At 36.9% G+C, this 24,604-nt stretch overlaps 1 protein-coding gene across 2 annotated transcripts in view; it reads left to right on the top strand.

Moving 5' to 3' along the window:
* The window catches only part of TPO (thyroid peroxidase), a 214,629-nt gene extending 191,304 nt beyond the window's left edge, over positions 1-23,325 (top strand). For both annotated transcript variants that reach the window (XM_006863961.1, XM_006863962.1), the window contains exon 13: positions 23,222-23,325. In XM_006863961.1, coding sequence (XP_006864023.1) covers positions 23,222-23,325 — 104 coding nt within the window. The remainder of the gene's footprint in view (positions 1-23,221) is intronic.
* Positions 23,326-24,604: the final 1,279 nt, after the last annotated feature.

Consider the following 24,604-nt stretch of genomic DNA (forward strand, 5'->3'; position numbering starts at 1 on the left):
GTCCCGGACTAGAAAGCAATAGATTTCTTGCTTCTGCCACAAATTCCCCCAGCTGTGAGCCTTCGAACCTTCTAAGTATTCCTTTATATGCGGTTCAGAGTTCTGGGACCATCCCCTGAGTCTGCTTGTTCAGGTATTCCGTGTTGTTGTTGGCGGAGCTCTCTGCTATACGTCCGCCCAATCTGCCATCTTGTTTGTTCTCCCCAAAATATCCAATTTTTAACAAAACACAATTGGAGTTCTTTCCAAATCACTCAAGTTTTGTGACAAGTTTATGATAACAATGTCTCACATAAAAAAACATTTTAGGATGGCTCAAACATTTTGAAGAAGATTGCAGAGACCTCAAAGATAAATCAAGGAGGGAATACCGTTTACTTCAATGTACAAGGAAAGTGATTGAAGCCCATACACTGGCTGAAGACAACCATAGAATTGCCACTGATGTGATAGTTAGTGAAGTTGAGATCTCACTTGGTTTGGCATTTTCAATTCTAAGTGAACATGTTGACCTCACAAGTTTTCTGCTCAATGAGTGCCATAAGTGTCATGTGAAGACCAGCTAGTTTAAAGAGCAGATCTTCCAATCAGTCTTTTAAGCAAAATAAAAGCTCATGTAGACAATTTTATAGAACAAATCTTGACTGAGCATGAATCTTGAATTTACCAATATGCTTTTTTTTTTGCAAGATCCAGTCAAAACAGTGGCTTCCCATGGTATCTGCTGACCCAGTTAAATTAAAGGTGCAGACATCAACAGAGAAGTTTATGGCAATTATTTTGGGGATCTTAAAGAGTAATCTTGACAGGTTTTCTTAAAGAACACATGGCAATTGTGGGGCTTATTAGAAAGAAGTTTTAAGAAAATTCAAAGCTCCATTGTTGATAAAAGGTCCAGGAAAGGTACGACAAAGAATTTTTTTCCATCATGACAATGCTCATTCTTTGAGGGTATCAAGGGTTATCCAATGAGAATTTTGTTGGGAAATTTGACATCATTCATCCTACAATCCTGATCATGCCTTTCAAACTTATTTTTGTTACCTAAACGTAAAGAACACCTAAAAAGAACATTATTTTGCCATTTTGACTTGGTATAAATAGAAGAATGCAGAATTCTTTAGGGAAAGGAAAGCTATAATTTTTGAAGTGAATAGCCAAAACGATGCATATGTTGAGAAACAAAAGCATTATATTTTGATATTTTTATTTACTAAAGGTTATTGTGATTTTGATTTCTTTTGAACTTCTCCTCATAAGTCCTATGATTGGGCCAACAAGGCTTATCATTATCTTATAAAAGTTACTTCTTTCCAATATGTCTTTTAAATTAAGTAATAAAAGGTATGGTAATAATAAATGTAATACAGCTTATCATTGTTAAAATTTCCCTTTTCTCATAGACACTCATTTATTATTTGACTTTTACATTTGTTCCTTTGTTTAATGGATTTTGATTTTAGGAAGCTGTTCTTTTAGTGCTAACTTCCTCAAACATTCTTTTTAGCTGTAAGGTAAAAAGAAATGCATTACATTAAAAATAATACATTCTTAGTGCTTTGATTTTTTTTCCAAGTGCTTCCATGTAGGATACTTATTTTGACCCACACCATACTTCTATGATGCAGAAAAGAAAATCTAGAAATAAATATTAAACAACAGAAAGAGATAAAACAATGACCTAGTACAGGTAAATTTTCTAAAAAATTTTACTAGGTCCTTTAGCTGCCCTAGAATAAAAGTAAAGAAAGTTTACTTGTCCTTCTATAATTCAGATAAAGTAATTGTACTAGACTATAACCAAAGTCATTGGACTCCCAACCCCTACTTCTTCTGTCCAGATACCAGCATGAACCCCTTCTTATCACAGCCAGCATGTGTTCCAAAAGTTAGAATGGCTGTTCAAAGGAACCAGATTCTCCTAAAGCCCATATGCGTTTCCAGTGTTGTGATGTTGGTTGCCATTAAGTCAGCTCCAACTCATAGTGATCCTTATACATAACAAAATGCCGTGTTGCTCAGTCCTGTATCATCTCCATAATCTTTGGTATATTTGAACATCTCCCCAACATTTGTTTTATTTTTAGCTACACAGGTTTTAGTTGTTGTTGTTTTTCTTTAACATTTTATGTAGTTTGAGTAAAAGTTACAGAGCAAATTAGTTTCCCATTAAACAATTTATAAACATTTCATTTCGTGACATTGGTTGCAATCCCTCATTGTGACAGTGCTCTTCCCACTTTTTCCCTGTAAACCCTGTTTCTATATGTGTTTCTTTCCTGCCCTTTCTTGCCTTCTGAACTTAGTGTTTGGGCAACTGCTTCCCTTTGGGTCTCTTAAGGTTGATTGTACTGAAGGAGTATGTTCCTTCCTGATGTGATCATTCATGTTATAGACATTGTTTGTTTAACTGAAAGTTGATCCCTGAAGGTAGTTAAGTGCCAGGTTTGAAGGGTATAAAAGAGCCATAGTCTCAGGCAGGGGTTCTAATAGTTTCTATCAGACCAGTAAGTTTGTTTCCATATGATTTTATTCTACATTTATTTTCTCCTTCACAATCTAGTATGTTCTATTGTGATCCTGATCAAAGCAGTTGGTTGTGGTAGCCATGAACAATAAGTTCTTCTGATCTCAGGCTAGTGGAGGTTGTGGTTCCCATGATCCATTAGTCCTTGGGAATAATTGATTTCTTGAGTCTTTGATATGCATCACTCTTCTTTTGAAAACATTATTGAGGCTATTGTGTCAAATCATCTCATTGGAGTGTTTCCTTTGTTTTTGCTGACCCTCTGCTTTACCAAAATAGGAAGAGGTCATTAAACTCTCTCCTTCATATTTCCATCTGTGTTGGTTACTTCTCTTCAGTTTTTGAAATGTCAATTTGTAATTTTCTCATAATACTACTTCTGGTCCCTTGCCTGTTACTTCTGGCCCTTGGCTGTGCATCCCTATTTATTTTATCATAAATTTCTTCTCTCTCAAGCCTATTGTTTTATCAGCATCCAATTTACTCACATTTTTCTCTATTTGAAAAGTTATTCTCTCTTCATTTGAAGCCAGAACAGTCATAGTTATAGAAAACTATAAACAACTATGTCTCATGCAGTAAAGCATTTTTTTAAATGCCTGAAATGCCTATTCAAATGTAAATTGACAAGATAGCCTAATGACAATGTTATAAACATTTGAAAAATGAAATCCATGCCTGTTTTCTACATTTATTGGTGAAACTAAAAAAAAATTGATCCTAAAACCTATCATGGTGAATCACATAGGACATTTAAGTCAGCATTCTAACTTTGCTGTTACCATAGCTTCAGAAATGTATTTGTATCTTTATAATATCTTTTCACCCCATAGATAGCTCTCAGAAGTCCCGGGGGTGGGGGGTGGGTGAAAACCTTTTATTATCAACCTATAAATTATTACCTTGCTGCCTTCTCCTCCCCAAATTTTGCTCAAGACTCATCCACAGATCTCTCAGAATGTCAAACACCAATCTCAGAAAAATAATGTATCATGTAAAATGTGTTTTTTAAATGATCTCTGTTTTCAACAAAAGTAGATTATTTTGTTAAATGAAACAACTCTTAATTTGATTCATTTTAAAAACACAACTTTATAACTCTCACCTCTAGCCTGGATGAGTCCATGAGAGGAAGTCAAATCTGTGTGTTCTTAGAGGAATAAATGATGAAGTTTCCTTAATGAGTTAGTTGGCCCCATCTTTCAGTTCCATTCTGCTGCCGTGACAAGCTATTCATGTCTATGACTTAAACTTATGGGCTTAATTTTGTGAGACTCAGGGTAATAATGGAAGGGTTACACTGCTTTATAATCAGAGTAATAATTATGCTCCCTTTGTTGGCAAATTTATCTTGTGAGAAGACAACTGTGGTATGTGCATTTTTCTGTAAAACCATTAATTTAACTACTTGGACTTTGATCGTTCTCAAGCTAAAGAAAAAGGAGACAAGAGCAGCTAACATCCACAAAAAGTTTTTCAGAAATGAATCAGTATTTAGTTCTGAGGATTTTTATTTATTTATTTATTTATTTTATATTCTTATAAAAGGAACTGTGGTTTATAGTGTATCAATCTTGGAAATACAACTATTTTAGTTGTATTATTATGTAAAATTAGTTTACATAATTTATATTCTTGTAAATATTAGAAATAATACTCTAATATTATAAGAGTATAAATTATGTAAACTATTTTCCAGAATTTTGCCTTAGATGTCTTGTTTTAATTTTTTCCTTAAGAATAATTATCCACATAAATTTCCCCAATTTCACATCTCAAGGATTCCTTCTAAAAACCCTACAGAAAGCTTGTTTCTTGGATTGAAACATATGTTTCCAGCGCTACATCTTTGCTTATGAGAGGAAGACCTCTCCTCCATGTCTCCTAAGTCCTACCCTTCCGTCAGAGATATTTTAAAACTTTCACTATGTACTTATATAAAGTTATGCAAATAAATCTACATGTTATTTTTTCCTGGGACACCATTATTATTTGTCTGATGGTGTATATAAGAAAACTATAGTTCATACAAGTGAAGCAACCTGCTCAGTACCACATGGCTGGTAAGTGAAAGATTCAAGGTTATCCTAAACCTTAAAGGTTCCAGAGAAATTTTTCTTCTCAGTAAGTCCTGTTGCTTCCCTCAAGACCATTTTTCATAGACACCTTTCCTCTTCCACTTCCTCCAGTATCCCTGTATTCCCTGATCCTTTTCTAGCCGTGATTTCAGATCTACCGCTGGTACTTAGCTTGGCCACCTTGCCCCTGACTTTGATGTATTCTTGTATGCACTGATTTTTTTTTTTTTTCTTATTAAAGACCATCTAAAAATATAGCAAAAACCTTGTGGGAAACAAGGGTGCCCAATTTGGTAGTAATTCTTATTAGGCAAAAGTGAAGCCAGGTTGTGGAAAGTGGTTTCTTTTTTTATTGTTTTGTTGTATTTCTCTTTTGTCGCTCATTATGTTTTATGAAAAGGTTGTAAGACCAAAGCGATATCAACAATTCTTTCCTTCAATTCCCATCAGACACAATAAACTAGAAACACGGTAATGCTATCTAGTCTCTGTTCCAGTTTGCTTCAAATAAAATTCATTTAAATCTGGTATATACCAAAAACTAAACCAAACTTGCTGTCGTAGAGTTGATTCCAACTCATAGTGACCCTGTATTTGGTTTCTGAGACTGCATATCTTCACAAAAGCAGATGGTCTTAGATTTTACTGCAGAGCAGCTCATTTTCAACTGTGTACTTTGTGGCGTACAGTCCAGTGCTCATCCTACAGTGCCCCCAGGGCTCCTTTAAATCTGGGCTGTGTTGTTGTTGTTAAGTGCCGTAAAGTCAGCTCCAATTCATTGTGTCCCTGAATAGGGTTTCTGAGGGATGCTGGTGGGTTTGAACCGGCAACCTTTGGCTCAAACTGACCTTGTGGTTCAGCACGTTGTCTTGCAATGTCACACCAGGACTTCTTTTAAGTCTGGGCTCTAGAATGGGAAAATAATTTGCTTCTGGTTTGGAAATTGTTAAAATCTGTAGCTTTGATTTTATTTTGAGATTTTTTTTTTTATTCTTTTATTTTCACATGCAATAAACTTACTTGCTAAGAGAAGTCTAAACATAGAATCAGGCCTATATCATTTCTTTGGCTGCTTTAACAAAATCCCTAAAAAAAAAACTGACATGACTAAGAAAACAAAAATAGGCTTACTGTGTGTCATTTTATTGCTTAAAATTGTCTTTGAAAAAAAATGTTTCTAGTACAATGATGCATGCCATAGAGACTCAACATTCCACTGATCACCAAAGTAAAGCAGGTTGCTCTGATTGAATAGGCAAAAGCCTCTCCTCCCTTCTCTCTCCTGAATATATTATCTTCATAAATTATCAACCTTAGTTGAAAATGATGGAAATTCTGGGGGAGAAAATTTCATAATCAAAAATATAAGAATAGTAATAAACATAGTGATCACCTACTGACCACAACAGTTCCCAGACATTTACAAACATTATCTCTTATTCTCATTCTAGGCCTTTACCAGGTATTTTTTTCATAATTATTCATATGAGGAAGCTCAGAGTCTCAAAGATTAAATTCCTTCTCAAAGACCATACCACTAATGATTAAGCAAAGTTAGCGCTCAGTCTAAAGTCTGTCCACTCCCAAAACTTATAGTTGTATAAATGCACTACAAGTCCTTCCTGAACTTCATATGCAATTAAGATCTTGAAGCATATTATTACTTTTCTGTACCTCCCATTGATGTTGTTGTTAAGTGCCATTGAGTCAATTCCAACTCATAGGAATCCCATAAAAGGTTTCCAAAGAGTGGTGAGTTTGAACCGCCAATCTTGCAGTTCAAACTGACATTGTGTGTGGTCCAGTGCTTCCTTACAGTGCCACACCAAGATTCCTATTGCATAAGGTTAATTGTTGTGTTTCATTTAGGTCACACACAATCCTGGTCAAAGATCGTGTATCTTCCACATAGCAGTCGCCAGTACATTATTAGCAGTCTAAACTTAGTAAATGATAACCTTGCACAAAATCTGATGGAGCAGGCAGGCAGGAGCCAGTGTTGTCTCTTGGTCGCACCAGTTCTGTCATTGCTTGTAGCACACTTTAATTTCTTGATAAAAAATTGCTGTGCTCAGTCAGCTTTCAGGATGAAAAAATGAAATTCAGGGACTGTCTCCACAGTGAATAGAAAAACGAAACTGGTTGAGCATGGAGGTCAAGGCTAGCCCTTGACAAAGTATGGAGGACACAGAGTTTTTGTTTGGTGCCCTTATATTTTCATATCTGAATCGTTCTTTTCTCCTTTGCCATTCTTCAATCAGCCTCCCATTTCTGATCATCCTTGCTAAGTTATTAACTGTTAAAGACAATTTTGTTGCTAACATCTGAAAGTTTGAATCTAACGAGCAAAAATCAAACCAGTATTCATGGGCTCTCTGAGATGCAACAAACCCTGTGCTGCACACTGAAGATTCAGAAGTATTATATGGACAGCCATCAGTTTCTAAGTCATTACTAAGTTAGGTGTATGATATAATGCCTACCTTGTTTTTTTTTCTACCCTATCTCTGTCAATCCTCACAATAACTTACGAGATAAATATTATTAATCCACATTTTGTGGGCAAGTAAACTTAGACTGAGATTATCATTCATTCGTCACTGGGATGAAGTCCAAACCCTTTCTATGGCAAATAAACGTGAGCTTCAGTCTCACACCAATCATTCTCCTGGTTTGTTGTGGAAATTAGCCTTATTATTTTCAGCCATAATATTCATGCCTTATTTTGTGGCACTGTAGGATAAACACTGAACAATTTTGATAGTTCAAGTATACCAGCCACTCTTTAGAAACCCTATAGAGGGTCTCTATGAGTTGCAACCAACTTGATGGTACTTAATAAAATAACTGCAATGAAATTCACAGTTGGGTGCCTTTGAAGAACAGAAAAATTATATTTTCTCAGAGTTCAGGGAGCTAAAAGTTCAAATTTAGGGTGCAAGCTGTAGAGGAAGGCTTTCTTTCTGTCCTTTTTGAGGGATGATCTTTGTCTCAGTTTCTGTGGCCTCAGTGTTCCTGGATTTCAGATGTAAGAACTGAATCTTGGCGGTCTCCAGCATCTATCACATCCTTCCACATTTGTGCATGTGCCCTGTGTTGATGTGCTCTTCCTCTAACTCAGAAGTGAGTATGGCCACATTAACATAACAAAGCAAGCCTTATTTTCAGATGGAATTACAGACATAGGTATGGGGGTTAGGATTCCAATTCACATTTTGCAAGGACACAAATTAATTCATACAAGTCCTAAAACTGCTTTCTCACCACTTACAGTCTGGTCCCATTGACAGTTGACAGCCTCACCAACTCTATGGAGCAGATTTGCTCAGTGTAATAGAGTCCTGGAGGGGCACTGCATGAGAAGCACTGAACTGCTAACAGCAAAGCTGGCAGTTCAAATCTACCAGCAAATCCTTGGAAACTCTATACAGGGTTGGCATTTAACAACAACAATGGAGTCATTATGAGTCAAAATCGACTTGATGGCAATGGGTTTGGTTTAATTTTCTTTGCATCTGAAATTACATATTCAGTATCTGTTTTTCCTGCCAGAAAGTAAGCTTTATGAGGGCAGGGAGACCATGTCTCTGTTGTGTATCTTTGACTCACCAGCCCTTAACATTGTGCCCATCGCCTGAAAGGCATTCAATAAACAATGGCTGATTGAACTATTTAATGAAGCTACTTCCCAATTAGAAAATAAAACAAGAGTTTAAATTTATACTGTGGCTTGATTGCTACTTGGCATTCTTTACTTAGACTGCAGCTTTGAATTTGATGTGGTGCTTCTAACTGCTGTTGTTGTAACTTTTTATTAAGCTCTGCAGGGGCTCCCAGTACGTTTTCTAATGAATTTGAAAAACACAGCAAGAGTACAGCTTGACTTAGTCCTAAAATAACATGTTTATCATTCCTTTAAAAATGAGCAGCTGGAATTTGGAAGTGATTGGGATGTGGAACTGGTATAGTAAGTGATACATAATTATTAGAATGTGTCAGCTCCTTACAGGAATTTCAATCTGAAAAGCAAAAATGCTCATGAAATCTCTACAAACCTCATTAACGTTAACTATGCTCTAATTTGTGTTCATAAAAACCTGGGACAGAAGTGTTGTGATGTGCTGATTGAGTTAGGAATCCAGATCTCTTTGAGTATTGCCATTTACGGGCTCTGTGGCATTAGCAATTTATTTAACCTCTCAGAACCTCCAACTTCTCATTCTACCAAACCTGTTGTTTTCGAATTGAATTCGACTCATAGTGACCCTGTAGGATCTAGTTCTATAGATCTATTCTATAGAGTTTCCAAGTTTGAAATCTTTTTAGAAGAGACTGCCACATCTTTATTTTGACATGACTGGTTGAGTGAAACTGCCAGCTTATCACTTAGCAACAACACACTTTAACCCCCAGGCCACCAAGACTCCTTGTTTGTAGACAAGGACAGTAATATCATCTGCTACAGAGGGATCATGAAAGGCTAAAATGAACTAATATAAAAAGTATCTAGGAGTGTGCCTTGAACAAAACTGTGATACTAAAGTATCAGTTACTAAAAATAATTCTATCTCTGACAAGTATAAATATTCCTAAGAAAACTTGAAGCAAAGTGAAAGTTGAAACATGTGTATGCCCACTAAAGTATTGTTTCTTTCATCTATCTGGCCCAACAAACAACAGCAACAACAACAAAAACACCCACCCAAGTCTACTGACATGGAGTTAATCCCAACTCATAGCAACCCTGTATAAGGTTTCTGATACTGTAAATCTTTACTGGAGCAGGCAGCCACACAGTTATCCCAAAGAGCAGATGCAGGGTTTGAATTGCAGTCTTGTGGTTAGCAGTCCAGTGCTTATCATACAGTGCTACTTCTCTATCTACCCCCATCTCTTTCAAACTAGTGTTACTTTCATCTAGAATGGGGGTCAGACTTTTACTACTGAGTAAAAAGAAGAGTTCAAGGAATGTCTTATAAAGATATCTTATAAAGATATGTCAGATTTATTGAACATTAGTGATGAATCACGTACTGACCTTGTAAGTAATATGACCCCTGGAAGCTTAAATGTGGTATAAGGGGTCAAACTAGAAATGTAAATAGTACAAGAAAAATACAAAACAACGAACTACAAAGTTTGTCATAAGGCACTCATTTTTTTATTTAGCATTCAGTGCCACATACATAAAAAATATAACTGAGGAAAAGTTGCCTCCTCAAAATAGAGTCAATCTTAATGATGTGTTTGGAGCAAAGTTTTCAGGACTTTAATTTGCTAATGGAGCATAACTCAAAATTTAAAGAAATAGCTGCAGACATTCACCAGTAATCATAATGTGGAATGTTCAAATTATGCATCTAGCAAAATTGTTGTTGTGATGTGCCGTGGAGTCAGTTCCTATACAGGGCTTCTGAGGCTGTAAATATTTACGGAAGCAGAAAGCCTCATCTTTCTCCCATGGAACAGCTGGTAGTTTCGAACTGCTGAAGGTAAGGTTCGCAGCCTGATTTATAACAACTACATGTCATGAAATATGAAATGGAATGTATGAAGATCAATATCCTAGGCTTTAGTGATTTGACCTGGACAGGTATTAGCCATTTGTAATCACATAATCATAAGATTTACTATGCTGGGATTCAAGAGGAAAGGCATTATGTTCATTGTTAAAAAGAAGGCTCTCAAGATTCATTTTTAAATGTCGTGGTGTCTGTGGTAGGATAATATTTGTACACCTACAAGGAAGACCAATAGGAAAAATATTCTTCAAATTTGCACACCAAACATCATAGCCAGTGCAGCCAGAAAAATAAATAAATCTGTGTTGGAAGAAGTATAGCCAAAATTCTCCTTAGAACCCAGGATGGCAAGACTTTATCTCTCATACTTCAGACATGTTGTAAGTAGGGACCAGTTCTTGGAAGAGGATTTCATGCTAGGTAAGTGAAGGGTCAGAGAAAAAAGAGGAAGACCCAAATAGAGATGGATTGGTAGAGTGGCAGCAGCAATGGGCTCAAGCATAACAATTATGAGGTTGGCACAAGACTGGGCAGTATTTTGTTCTGTTGTTCATAATAATGCTTGGTAAAGTAATGGGTCAGGGAAAGAGAAGAAGTGTTCTAGTGTAATGGACTGACACAGTGGCTGCAACAATGGGTCAAACACAATGCTTGTGAGGATGGTGCAGGACCAGGTAGTGTTTTGTTCTGTTGTGCATAGTGTTGAGATGAGTCAGCATCAACCTGATGTCATCTAACATCACTACCACAACTGTATACCTGAGTCCCTTAGGTAATGCAAACGGTTAGGCTAGTAACTTAAATGTTGATAACTTGAATCCCTCCAAAGTTACCTCACAATATACCTATGAAAGATCACAGCCATTGAAAAAGTGAGGGAGTGTAGTTCTACTCTGATATGCACAGTGCTTTCATGGGTTGAAATTAAGTAAAATTTGACTGGTTTATATACATAAGAAGTAAAACTTAAGACATAAGGCCATCTTAGAAGAAAGGACCATAATGGACTCAATGACAACTAGTTTATGTTTGTTTTTGTTTTTTGTATACCTACCTACACTATCAAGTCCTGGTATGATACTGTGGGTTAATATACTGGACTGCAAGGACGATTTGAACTGCAAGGTTAGTGGTTCAAGCTCACCAGCTGCTCCTTGGAAGTCTTATACAGGGTTGCTATGCATCAGAACCAATTCAACGACACTTAACAACACCAACAACCTACACTATAAGGAGCCCTGGTGGCACTATGGGTTAGGTCACAAGGTTGGTGGTTCAAATTCATCAGTTACTCCATGAAAGAAAGATGAGGCTGTCTGTTCCCATAAAGATTTAGTCTCAGAAACACTGTATATGGCTGATGTGAGTTGGAATGGACTTGATACAATGGTTTTGTGTTTTTACATCTACTCTATATTTGACCCTGTGCTGACCTCTGGTAACAGGCAAATCAGGCAAGGACTCTGTTCTTTAAGGAACATATTGTCTTTTACAGATATACAGAATCTAGTTAGTGTTCACAAAATATTTTGAGCACATAAGAGAGCAACCTGTCCAATTAGATAAAGGATGAGTGTTTAAAAAAGTTTGTGACATATACACTAGCTGAAAGAAAAGAATATATAGGAATAAGTTCGTAATAAAGAAAGAAAAGGTGTGTGTGGTATTGGAGAAAATGTGAGAAAAGACATGGAAGTGACACCTGTTAGTGATTGGAGAACTACAAAGGGCTTCATAGTTTTGAGGAGTGAAATGTAAGGTAAAGAACATGAAGAGGTAAGACCAATCAGAGAGCTGGATTGATGAGCTTTGGAATTTTCCTCTAGGGGTCTGTCTCAGTCAATAATCTTATCACAGCATATGGCATTAAACTTAATTCCAAATGATTGTATTGGATTATACAACTAAAGGCTGTCTAGAAAGGACATTTTGAAAATTGGAGCAAAGAATAAATTTAAAGTTTATGTCCATTAAATATGTCTTCTCTTTTTTTCTACCCATCCTTTTTCAAATATTTGGTTAAATGTAGAGTTGCTTGCTAACCAGTGGTGTGGATCTCCTTTTTGCAAATTTCAAGTTGGCTTAATCCAGATGTTCAACTCTGCCACCAGGATTTGGGTTCTCTCTTTATCTCAAAGCTCAGATGGTTGACTACTTTGATTTGCTAATTTTTCCAGTATTACAGGTAGATATAAAAAATTTCAAGCTCTGTTCTCAGAATAAATCTGCTGAGTCTACCTCCTTGAGAGATCAAATACAAATTTAAGAACTAATTTTCATGGGTTTGGCTGTGCTGACTCTCTTGACATGGATCACATATTCCTAAAACAATCACTTTCATCAAGGGAGTATGGTGCTCTGACTCACTAAGTCAGCATCACATGCCACCCATAAATGCATGAATGGCGTCATCCCTTCCATAACCATTAGAACTAAGAATAGGAAATAGATTGATCCTAATCCATAAACACAGCCTCTTTCTGGAAACAGGATGAGTGGATGATACTCACTGACTAAGAGTATGTTCACTAGGGTTTTTAACCAAGAAAATGATGTGGGCTCATTTTTGCTATAGATAGATTATCCAGTGGCGGTGAGGAAGCTACAATGAAGAAAAACCTTGGAGGTGGGTGAATCGGTAATTCAGAGGAATATTTAGATTACACAATTAGGTTTTATTCATTCATCTGTTAATTCAGCAAATATTTACTGAATAGCTAAGAATTGTGGTAGGGATGCAGACATTATCTTTACATTTGCAGGGCCTATACTCAAGTTTAGATAATGAGGAAACTTGCAAATATACTAGAGTATAAATAAATAGTATGATGGCCCCATGTTGTTTTACTTGCTGTTGAATTGACCCCAAATCATTGTAACACAATGTACAATAGGACAAAGTATTTCCTAGTCCTGAACTGTCTTCACAATCATTGGTATACTCACGTCTACTGTTTTGTCCGTTGTGTTTTCAACCTAGGGAGCTCATCTTCTATCACTATGTTGGAAAATACAGAGGTTCCATGTTATTGTTAGGTGCAGGCAAGTGGGCTCTGACTCATAGCAACCCCATGCACAAGAACGAAACACTGTCCCGTCCTGCACTATCTTCACAATTGTTATGTTTGAGCCCATTGTTGCAGCCACTGTGTCAATCCAACTTGTTGGGAGTCTTCCTCTTTTTCCGGACGCTTGCCAAGAATCATGTTATTATATAGAGTACTGGTATGGAGCTGTAGGATAAGCACTGGGTTGTTAACCACAAGGTTAGTAGTTCAAACCTAGCAGTAAATGAGCATCATTCGCTCAACTTACTTCGGGAAAGAGGTTGGGTTTGTGAATTGGAATCAACCAATTTCCTATTCTCAGTTCCAATGATTATGGAGGGGATGATTCCATTCACGTATGAGTTAGAAATGACTTAACAGGTCTTAACAACAACAATGTTATTTTACAGGGTTTAGCCCTTCCTGGCAACATGTCAAATGGTATGAGACAAAGTACTGCCAAGGAACATTCTGGCTGTACTTCTTTCAAGATAGTTTTGTTTGTTCTTCTGAATGCCCATGGTACTTTCAATAACCAAATGCATCAATTATTCTTCAGTCTTCCTTATTCATTGTTCAGCTTTCACATGCATATTGTTAAATGTCCTGGAGTCAGTTCTGACTCATAGAGACCTTGCATAGGGGTTCTGAGGAGTGGATCGTGGTTTTGAAATGCCTAAGGAGCTCTGGTAGTGTAGTGGTTATGAATTGGGCTGTGAACCTTAAGGTCAGCAGTTCAAAACTACCAGCTATTCCGCGGGAGAAAGAGGAGACTTTCTGCTCCCATACAGATTTACAGCCTCGGAAACCCTGTACGGGGTCACTATGGGTCGGAATCGACTCAACAGCACTTAACAACAACAACCTTATGGTTAGCAGTCCAGGGCTTATCTTACAGCACCACACATGCATAGACAATAGAAAAATACCATGACTTGGGCCAAGCACACTTCAGTGTTCCAAGTGATACTTTTGCTCTTTAACACTTTAGAGAGATCTATAACAGTTGATTTGCCAATGTGATAAGTCCTTTGATATCTTTGCTATTGCATTCTTGAGTATTTAATTTGGATTTAAGCCAAATGAAATTCTAGACAACTTCAGTCTTTTCTCCATTTACCATGGTTTTGATTATTGGTCCAGTTGTTAGAATTTTTATTTTCTTTACATTGAATTGTGATCTATACTGAAAGATGTGTTTTTTTATCTTCATGAGCAAGAAGAGCCTCAAGTCTCTTCACTTTCAGCAAGCAAGGTGGTGTCATCTGCATATTGTAGGCCATTATTGAGCCTTACTCCAATACTAATGTCATGTTCTTCATATAGTTTAACTGCGGTGAATATTTGAACAACAGGCCAATCAAATCAGTATGGTGAAAGGACACATCCTTAATGTACTCCTTTCCTGATTTTTAAGCCATACAGCATCTTCTTCTGTTGGAAAGACTACTTTTTGTTTTAAGTACAGGTTCTTCATGAGTACAATTAAATGTTCTGGAATTCTCATTCTTCATAATGTTATCCATACTTTTTTAAGGATGCACTGAGTCAAGTGCCTTTGTACAGTCAATAAAATACAAGTAGACAACTGTCTGGTATTCCCCGGTTTAGTCAAGATCTATCTGACATCAGCAATAATATCCCTTCTTGCATATCCTTTTCTAAATCTGGACTGAATTTCTGGCAGTTTTCTGTCAGTATGCTGCTCAAACCATGTTTGAATTCTCTTCAGGAAATTGGTGCTTGCTTGTGTTATTAGTGATATTGCTGGATGGTTGGCTCACCTTTCTTGGAATGGGCATACAACTCTTCCAGTTGGTTGGCCAGACGACTGTTATCCAAACTTTTTGGCATAAACTAGTGAATGCTTCCAGTGCTGAATCAGTTTGTTGAAACAGTTTAATTAGTATTCTGTCAATTCCTGGAGTATTGCTTTTTGCCAATATTTGCTTTTCAATACTATGAATTCTTGATCGTATGCGAACTCATGAAAGGTTTGAATGTTGACCAATTCTTTTTGGAATAGTAATTCTTTGTGTTGCTTCCATCTTCTTTGATGTTTCCTGTACCATTCAATATTTTACTAATAGAATCCTTCAGTATTACAACTGGAGGCTTGAATTTTCTCTTCAGTTCCTTCAGCCTGAAGAATGCTGAGGGTGTTCTTTCCTTTTAGTTTTCTGTTCACATTTCATTATAATACTTTATTTTGTCTTCTTTGGACTTTTCTGTTCAGCTCTTTTTACTTCATTCCCTTAGCTACAGTATGTTTTTATGAATTTATAAATAATTTTCTTCAGCTCTAGCCTGAACTTACATTTGACTATTGCACAGTCTGCACCAAGCTTTCCTTGTTTTTTTGCTGATGATATTGAGCTTCTCCATCATCTTTCCCACAGATATAGTCTGTGTAATTCCTATATTTTCCATTTGGTTATGTCCATATGTATAGTTGTGTTTATCTTGTTTAAAAAGAGTATTTGCAATGAAGAAATTGTTGGTTTCACAAAATTCTATTAGGATATCTCCAATGTTATTTCTATAACCAAGGCAATTATTTTCCAACTACAGATACTACCTATTTGTTTCCAACTTTTGTACGCTAATAACCAGTAATTACAAATGCATCTTGATTGCATGTTTGATCCATTTCAGACTGAAGATGTTGGTAGAATTCTTAGATTTCTTCATTACTGGCTTTGGTAGTTATGCAAAAATTGAATGATAGTGTTATTAACTGGTCTTCCTTGTGTTGTGGTTACTGTTAAGTGCTGTTGAATTTTTTACTACTCATAGTGACTTTGTACATGGTTTCTGAGGAGTGACTGGTAGATTTGAATCACTGTTCTTGCAGTTAGTAGTCAAGTGCTTATCCTTCGATACCACACCAAGACTCCTATCACAGTATTGTACTTCAAGGTAGATCTTGAAATGTTCTTTTGGACAATGAATGTGATGCCATTCCTCTTCAATTTGTCATTCCCAGAATAGTAAACCTTATGGTTGTCTAATTCAAAATGATCAAACCATGTCTATTTCAAGTCACTAATGTCTAGGATATTGATCTGTATTCATTTCATTTCATTTTTGATGACTTCCAATTTCCTAAGTTCATAATTTGGACATTTCATATTCTAATTACTAATGAATATTTGCAGCTATTTTTCTCATTGTGAGTCATGCCCCATCAACAAATGAATGTCCCACAAGATTTGTTCTATCCACTTTATTAAGGTTGACTTTACTTTGAAGAGGCTATTTTTCCTCAGTTGTATACTGGTGTAGTACAGAATCCTGGTTTGGCCCTGCAAGTTAACCTTGCACTGGACAGCAAGGTTAGTTTGAATCGCAAGGTCAGTGGTTCAAATTCACTAGCTGCTCATTAGAAACCCTATACAGGGTTGCTATGAATCAGAACTGACTCGGTGACACTTCAACAACCTGAGGAACTCATCTTCCACCACTATATTAAATATGATGCTCTTTATAAGGTTTTTAGTGGTTAATCCCTCAGAAGTGGACCTATATTCCTTCTTTTAATCTGTTTAGTCTAGAAGCTCCATTGAAACCTGTCTACCACAGTGACCCTGTTGGCATTGAAAATACCAGTGGTATAGGTTCCAGTATCACAGCAACATGGAAGCCAGCATCATATGACAAACTGACAGATACGTGGCACTTAACTCAATAAGAGAGTTTAGGGAAACCTTCCCACTGCAGGTGACTTTCAAGCTGAGTAGAGATGATACATAAGCATTATCTAGGCAGAGGAAGGGCAATGGTAGTGGTGGAGAATCAAAAGATGGAATTTCTTGTGCAAAGATTTAGAAGCAAATGAGAGTTTGGCATGTGAGAGAGTAGAAATGGAAGTTCAAAGTGATTGGAGCTTAGAGTGTAAAGATGAAGCATTTGCAACAGAACCTGGCAATAACGGAGAGGGTAAGATGGGTTACAATGACTTTGAATTTTCTTGACTGATTCTGAATGCAATGTGGTGCCCTATGTGTGAAAGCATATAATAAAGGAAACCAGATTTGGGTTGTAGTTGCTGAGTTCCATTTCAGTATTTTGAGTTTGAGGTGCTACTAAGTTAAGGTGGAACTAACCAGAAGACAGCTGGGCATGAGAATCTGAACCTTGAGTGAGGAGTTTGGTAAGAATGTTACCCCAAAACTGGAGTTTGATGCCCTGGAACTATTGTGTTCAATTAGCAAACACTCAGATAAACAATGACAGATAAACAAAGCCTTTATTATTATTAGGAGGTTGACTCCCAGAACTCCCACACCCACAGAAAATAGGAAGGTTTGATATTCACTGACTGCTTGTCATAAGCAATATTTATACTCATGCTGCTACTTTCTTTGTTCCAAATATTTTTCTGTGCTGAGTTCATTTTGTTTGTGCATTTTCTTGTCAATTTCTTCACTGCTGCTGTTTTAATACTTACAAAAATGTCATGATTTTCCCTTTTCTTAATTTGATGTGAAGGTGTATTAATTTTCTTTGAGGCTGCCCTGTAATTTATTTCTTCTCCAATTTAAAACAGTCTATTTTATCTTGAAATCTAATTGACTTCCTCACCATTTGGAATTCTGTAATTACACTTTTCCCTCTTTTTGGTTTTTCATTGTCATGATTATAAATTGGTATCTCTGATTATCTATTTTCAGTCTGGAAGGTTTGTTTTACTTTGGATACTTATATATCTGGATTGAATTGTGGGTGGTGGTGTCCTGTTTATCAATATCTGATTATTGTCTGTTGTTGTTGGTTCTCAGTCCAAAGGACTCCCTTTAGTATTTGTGATAAAGTTGGTCTCTTCTGGGTTTTACAAGTTCCTCTAATTTCTTTTTATCTGGAAATATTCTAATTTTGCCATTGTATTTGAGGGATAGTTTTATTGGGCATTTGATTCTTAGTTTGACTTTTTTTTTTTTTAGAGTTTTGTATCTGTCTCCCCATTGCTTTCTGGTTTGTATGGTTTTGGTTGAGAAATCAGAGCTTAATCTTCTGGCTTCTCCTTTGTAGGTAACTTTTCATTTTACCCACGCTGCTTTCAGTGTTCCTTCTTTGTCTTTTATTTGGAGAGTTTGGTTTCATATGTCTTGGTAATTTTCTTTTGGATTCATCTGTTTGAGGTTCGTTCATTTTCTTGACTTCCTCCTTTTTTTTTTCTCAACCCCTTTGTGGAGCATTTGGATGCACACCAATATCATTCTCTTGAATTCCTTCTCAGGCATTTCCAAAGCCTGCCCTCCTTCCAATGGGAAGTCTAGGTCTACCTCCAGATCATTTGTTTCAGTTACTCTATCTTGTTTCTGGATATGTGCCAAATCTTGAACTGTCTTTTGGCCATCTTCAATAATTAGATGTGTTTTCAATAATTAGATGAATGTATGTTGATGTATTATTAAGCTTTCTGATTGCCTCCAGGTAGATATGTGAGGGGATGGGCTTCCCTTTTCACTTTTCTTATTACTCAACTCAGAGTAACTGTGGCAGGTATTGGCTGTCTATCAGGTGTATAGCAGCTGGTATTGGTTCTTGCCTGGAGGGATTTTACAGAGTGTCATGGTAGCTTGGCTATATGACCACAATTGCTATTTCTTCTTGGATATTGTAGGGTGAGAAAAAGCCCTCGCCCCACCCTACAAGGTAAAAGCATAACAAAAAGAAAAAAAAAAAAAAAAAACCAAAAACACGGCAGAAAAAAAAAAAAAAGTAGATATTACAGTCTATAATCAGGGGAAAAAAGTAGGAAAATATGAGTATGAGTGTAATGCCGCTTGCTCAGCCAGCTGGAGACATTCTGAGAGACCGTCCCATTTTAAGCAGTTCCCATTGACCTCTCCCCTTCCTTAGATTCTGTGTGCTTTGGTTTTTGCTGAGCAGAACTGTGCACATGCATAGTAGAACCCTTCAGGGGTGGAATGGTATTGGGGCATCCACTTGCTCAGGCACCGCCTCTCGTCACCAGAGAAGAGGTGCACAGACATTGAGAGATCAATGAACAGGAAAAAATATTCACACCTTTATCTCCAACAATTGGTCAGACCTCTGAAGTGGGAACACTTCTCGGATCCTGTTCCTGCTCTGTCATACCCAAGATGGCTGCTTTAGCACCCACTGACAAGACGCAGATCAGAAAGCACCACTTTTCTTGCTTCTGCTACAAATTTCACAAGCAGTGAGCTCTGATCTTTCTAAATATTCCTTTATATGTAGTTCAGAGTTCTGGGATGGTCCCCTGAACCTGCATCATCCAGTAGTCTGTGTTATTGTTGTCAGAGGTCTGCACTGTGCTTCTCCCTAATCCATCAAGCCCCCCATTTTTTGAAGATTTATCTTCTATTCTTTCATGATGTTAGGTAAATTTTCTTCCAACAGGTCTTTGACTATCTTTTTTTTGCTTTTGTCCCTTCCTGTTCTGGAATTTTGATTGCCTGTATTAAGTTCTAGCTTTTCATGTTTCCCACATGAATCTCAGTTTGGTTTTTTTTAGATATTTTTTTCTTTTTCTGATTATTATTCTAGCTTACTAGTATTGAGAGATGTATCTTCAAGCTCACTAATTTGGGCTTTCATTGACTAAAATCTACTCCTTTGCACTTTCAATGTATTGGCCATTTCTGAAATCTTTATATTATCTTAGGGATTTCTGTTTGTCAGTTGTGTATTGTCTCCAGTTCTTTATCTATTTTGTTTGATTATCCCTGTAATGCTTTACTGAATTCTTCCTTGTTTTCTTCAACATTCTGTCAATCATTTGTTGTTATTGTTAAGTATCATTGAGTTGGTTCCAACTCATAGTGACCCTGTATAGGGTTACCTAGGAGTTACTGGTGATCTTGAACCACTGACCTTGCACATTGACTCACAGTGCCACAACAACGGCTCTGTCAATTCTTTGGAGTTACATAAATATAATTTACTTTAATTCTTTATTAGATAGTTCCAATGACCTTTTTCCACAAAAATGATTCCTAGCTCTGTCTCTTGGTCATTTGTTTGAGGTACTTTCTCTTGTTTCATTGTGTGAAGAGAAACTGTCTACTATTTCAAGGCATTGGGGTATTGTTGAATTTGTATTGAGTTGTTAATTGTATGGTGGTGTATTCTTAGACAATCTCCAACTGCCTACTGATGGATGTGATAAGGAGATGAATGGTGCACCGTTCATCATTCACTGTTCTTGCCGTTCAGTTCAGAATGGATTTAGCTGATATTGGTTATTGTCATTGATTCTGAGAATATTAGATGGTATTGTATCCTGCTCAATGGGTTGGGCCATAAAGAGTGCAATTGTGACTGAGTTGTATGGATGCAGTAGCTGTCTCCTGTTAAATGAGGCAAGAAGAGAAAACACACACACAAGAGATAAGAAAAACTAACACAAGTTAGAAAGCAAGAGCAAAAACAGAAAATAGTAAAGACAAAAAAGCAGACAACATCTAGAAAAGAATACAAAAATCAAAGAGAGAAAAGAAGGAGAGGAAAATATAATAATGAAAAAGATAATAATAAAAGTAAAATAAAAGACTGAAATATAATTAGGGAGAAGAATGAATAAAAGAGAAAGAGACCAGAGGTAATAGAAATGAAACAACAACAACAACAAAAATACCAAGAAGAGATTAATGAAAAAGAGAGAAAGAGTAAAGTAAGAAGCAGAAGCAGTTGGGAAAGAGAAGTAGCACAAAAAGAAGAAAACTATGAAAGGGGAGAGAAAATGTTTAGAAAGCAAGAGAAAGAAAGATGATGGAGAGAGAATAAGCAAACACAAACAATGAAGAAAAAAAAAAAAAAAAAAAAGGCAGTTACCAGACACATAGAGAAGAAAATTTTGGGGTCTCTTGCCAACTGAGTACCTCGCGTCATGTATGGGTAAGGAAATAGTAACAAGCAACCCTAGATGGAGTTCCTGTAGGGCAAGGTGTCATCTGTTCTGGGCACTCAGTCTGAAAGTAGTTTGTGCAGACTCTAAAGCAGCTGGGGGTTCAGGGTATATCTGTCCCAAAGAGGAGCCAAAGATGAGAGCTTCTGCTTGTGCAGGGCTGACCAGAGCCAGCTTTATAGGTCTGTAATAGGCTACACCTGATTCTAGGTGCTGGAGTTAGTGTTGCTAGTTCCCCACATATTTTGATGTGACTTCAATAGCCTGGAGAGCAGTAACTTCCCTAGGATATATGTGGATAGGAGCCAGCTACACTTCTGATCACCAGGGTAATGTGGGATATAAAAAAAGAACAAAACAAATTTCGTCTTTTTCGTTTGGCCAATAAGTGGTATGCCTCTGTGCCACCTACTCCCTTCTTGCCTTGAAAGTTGTTCATGGGCATGCATAGATCTCCAGTATTTTCTTTTTGTCTCCAGGCCTGGCTCTGCAGATTTGGAGCAGTATCTACCAAAATGGGGTCAATGTGCATAGTTGCCCTCTCTTTTAATGGGTCCCACAACTGTAGCACTGACCTCTGTGCAGCTCTGACCACTAGGAAAGTGAGAGCTACCCTGGTGTTGTGTGTGGGTGAGGGCTGACCGAACCTCTAGTAACCAGGGGAATGTGGAGAACAAGAACAAAAATTGCACCTTAATCCCTGCGTACCATGGATATGTTTCTGAATACCAATATGTTTTCTTGTCTCTGAAGCCACTTACAAAAGCTCAAGATGACTGAGTCTGTCTGGTCAGCAAGCACAGGTCATCATTCTCTCCTTTTTGCCACGTCTGCTCAGCTCTTTTCCAGAATAAGCATTCAATCCACTTTTCTATACTTTTATTTGAAGCTTAGAATGTCAGGACTATCATCTGCCTCTGTTTCATCTGGTTTTCCATATATTTGTTGTAGAGGGTCCAAACAACTCTTCTGCCTAGTTCACCATCTTGTTATCTCAGCAGGATTTTTTTTTTTTTTTTAAGTACATAAGTACTTGGCATATAAATAGAAAAGTTCATTATAAAATTGTGACCAGAAAGACTTTAAATTCGAAGCCACGTTAGTCCCAGATTGCCATCTACTCTAATGAATCATTGTTGTGAAATGCCATCTAGTCAGTACCGACTCATAGCAACCTTACATAGGGTTTCCGAGGAGTGGCTGGTGACCTTGAACCCCTGACCTTGTGGTTCAAAATGACCTTGCAGTCCAGCGCATTAATCCACAGCACCACACTAGGACTCCAGATATAAATGAGTCATAGACATTTATATCTTTAGAGGAAACAGTAGAAATGATCTATTCAAATTCCATCTTCTTTCTGGAATCACTGAGAAAGTGCAAATCCAGCTCTCTGGATTCCTGGGCCACCTATTTTCCTCTGCCTCACACTGTCCAACCACTCAGCCCTCTTCAGTCTGATTTTTCATCAGCACAGTTGAAGTTCTCTTTCTAAGAGAATTAATATCAGTTTAGCCTGTACTGAGAAGACTACTGCTGTGCTATCTCTATGGCTTCCTTCATGCTGCTCTCTATCTGTAAGGATTCTGACTACGCCTTCTCTTGAGTAATGTTTAACTTTCAGATTGCTCCTGTGGAAAGCAAAAATGCAACCAGAGACAATTTTGTAGCGTTATAGTACATTCTTTTAAACATTTTGCCTATGAACTTGATCTAACTCCACTTTTCTTTCACTCTATCTAATTCCTTTCAAAAGTTCCTATGATATCAACAATGAGACTTACTTAAAAGGTAGTAAGTTTTCTTACTTGGTTTAGGAAGAAAGAGCTATTTCCTGTCCTTAAACACAGTGCATACAATGTGCAAAGACTTACAGGGAGGGCAGAGATACTAACAATGATCAAGCTCAAACTACATTAGGCTTGTCATTTGGAAAGGGCAAATATTTTTCAAGATTAAACTCACTCTGTTTTCTGTATGCACTCCCTACACATCTAACATTTATATCTAAATGCATTTGTTTAAATGACTGTTTTCCTGATCCTCCATACCTTGTACTGGCATGACAATGGTGTGGGCTTCAGAGTCAGGCAGGACTGATTGTCTCCTCATAGGAGCACCTCTAACTTGGTCTCCCTTCTGTTTTCTAGACTCAGGAAGACTCCCCAAAGCCTCCATCGTCTCCATCACATTAGGCAGTGTGCTGATTGGTGGCTTGGCAGCATTGACCTGGATGGTGATTTGCAGGTGGTAAGTTCCACATTCTTCAATTGCTACATTAAATAGGAGGCAATTTTCTCTCCTTTGAGCAAGGCTATTAATGAAGCTTTCTTATTTCTCTGAAGCCAGTATAGATTATAGGTATTACAAACTCATATATCACCAGAGCTATTTTGTACACCTTATTAGACTCTCTAGTTTTTTCATTATACTTTAAGTAAGGAAATTGGAATGATCAATAGTATACCTTAGTTTAAACCTGAGATCTGTAGATGGAGATTCATCAATATTAAATACTTTGGTAACTAAATGCTTTTATTGAAATGCTCGCTTGTTCAGAGTAAAAAATGTCCTACAAAGATTTCTCAGAGGAAAAAAAAGAGAGAAAGTTATCTGTGGATAAAAAGTTCATTCGTCAGTCATATCCTCTCCCCTAAGGAAACTACCCAAAAATAAATTAAAGTTGAATTGTAATGATAAAAATGGTATTACAATGGAAAAGTTCAGACACAAAATCTGAGTTTCTGATCTGAGATACCATTCCCCTGCTAGAAGATGTTTGTGGGTATCAATTGCACTGAGTTTCTCTAACCCTGGAATAAATTCAACCTTGACTCCCTTGTTGTGTCCTTTTACCTTGCAACCGTTAAGCCTGCTCTTGGAATTTTGTATAATTTTAATATGCATTATTTTAAATAGAAAGTGGTGAGAAAAAAACTGCTTAAAAAAAAATAATCCATTGCTTTATAAATCTCATACCCTCCACCACCATCTGAATATATACTACTATATACCACATTCACTTCTGCCTCCAGACTTTTCTTCAAACTGTTAGATTTCACATAAAATAACATCTCCATTTTTTCTTTCAAACCAACATTAATGCTTCCTTCAAGGTAGACTTTCGATCTTTAATGTTCAATATCTACTCTTGTCTGCAGATTTCATTTTCTAGTATTCTCCTAATATAGCTAGATCTCACACATCCTCAAATTCAATTATAAACTATATTCATTGTTTCCTGATGTGTGTTTCATCCTCTCAATAATAAATAAACTCCACATTAAAAAACAATCTTCAGAGTTTCTAGTGAAGTCTTCAAATTCAAGCAAAATGAAACTTCAATTGTTTCTCCATTTATCATGTTGTTATTTATTGGTCCGGTGGTCAGGATTTTTGTTTTCTTTACATTGAGGGGTAACAGATATGGAAGGCTGTGTTCTTTGGTCTTCATCATGGAGTATTTTAAGTCCTCTTCACTTTCACAAGGAAGGTTGTATCATCTGTAAATTGCAAGTTATTAATGAGTCTTC

The sequence above is a fragment of the Chrysochloris asiatica genome, unplaced genomic scaffold (genome assembly GCF_000296735.1).
Source record: "Chrysochloris asiatica unplaced genomic scaffold, ChrAsi1.0 scaffold00058, whole genome shotgun sequence".
In the NCBI taxonomy this organism is placed as follows: Eukaryota; Metazoa; Chordata; class Mammalia; order Afrosoricida; family Chrysochloridae; genus Chrysochloris; species Chrysochloris asiatica.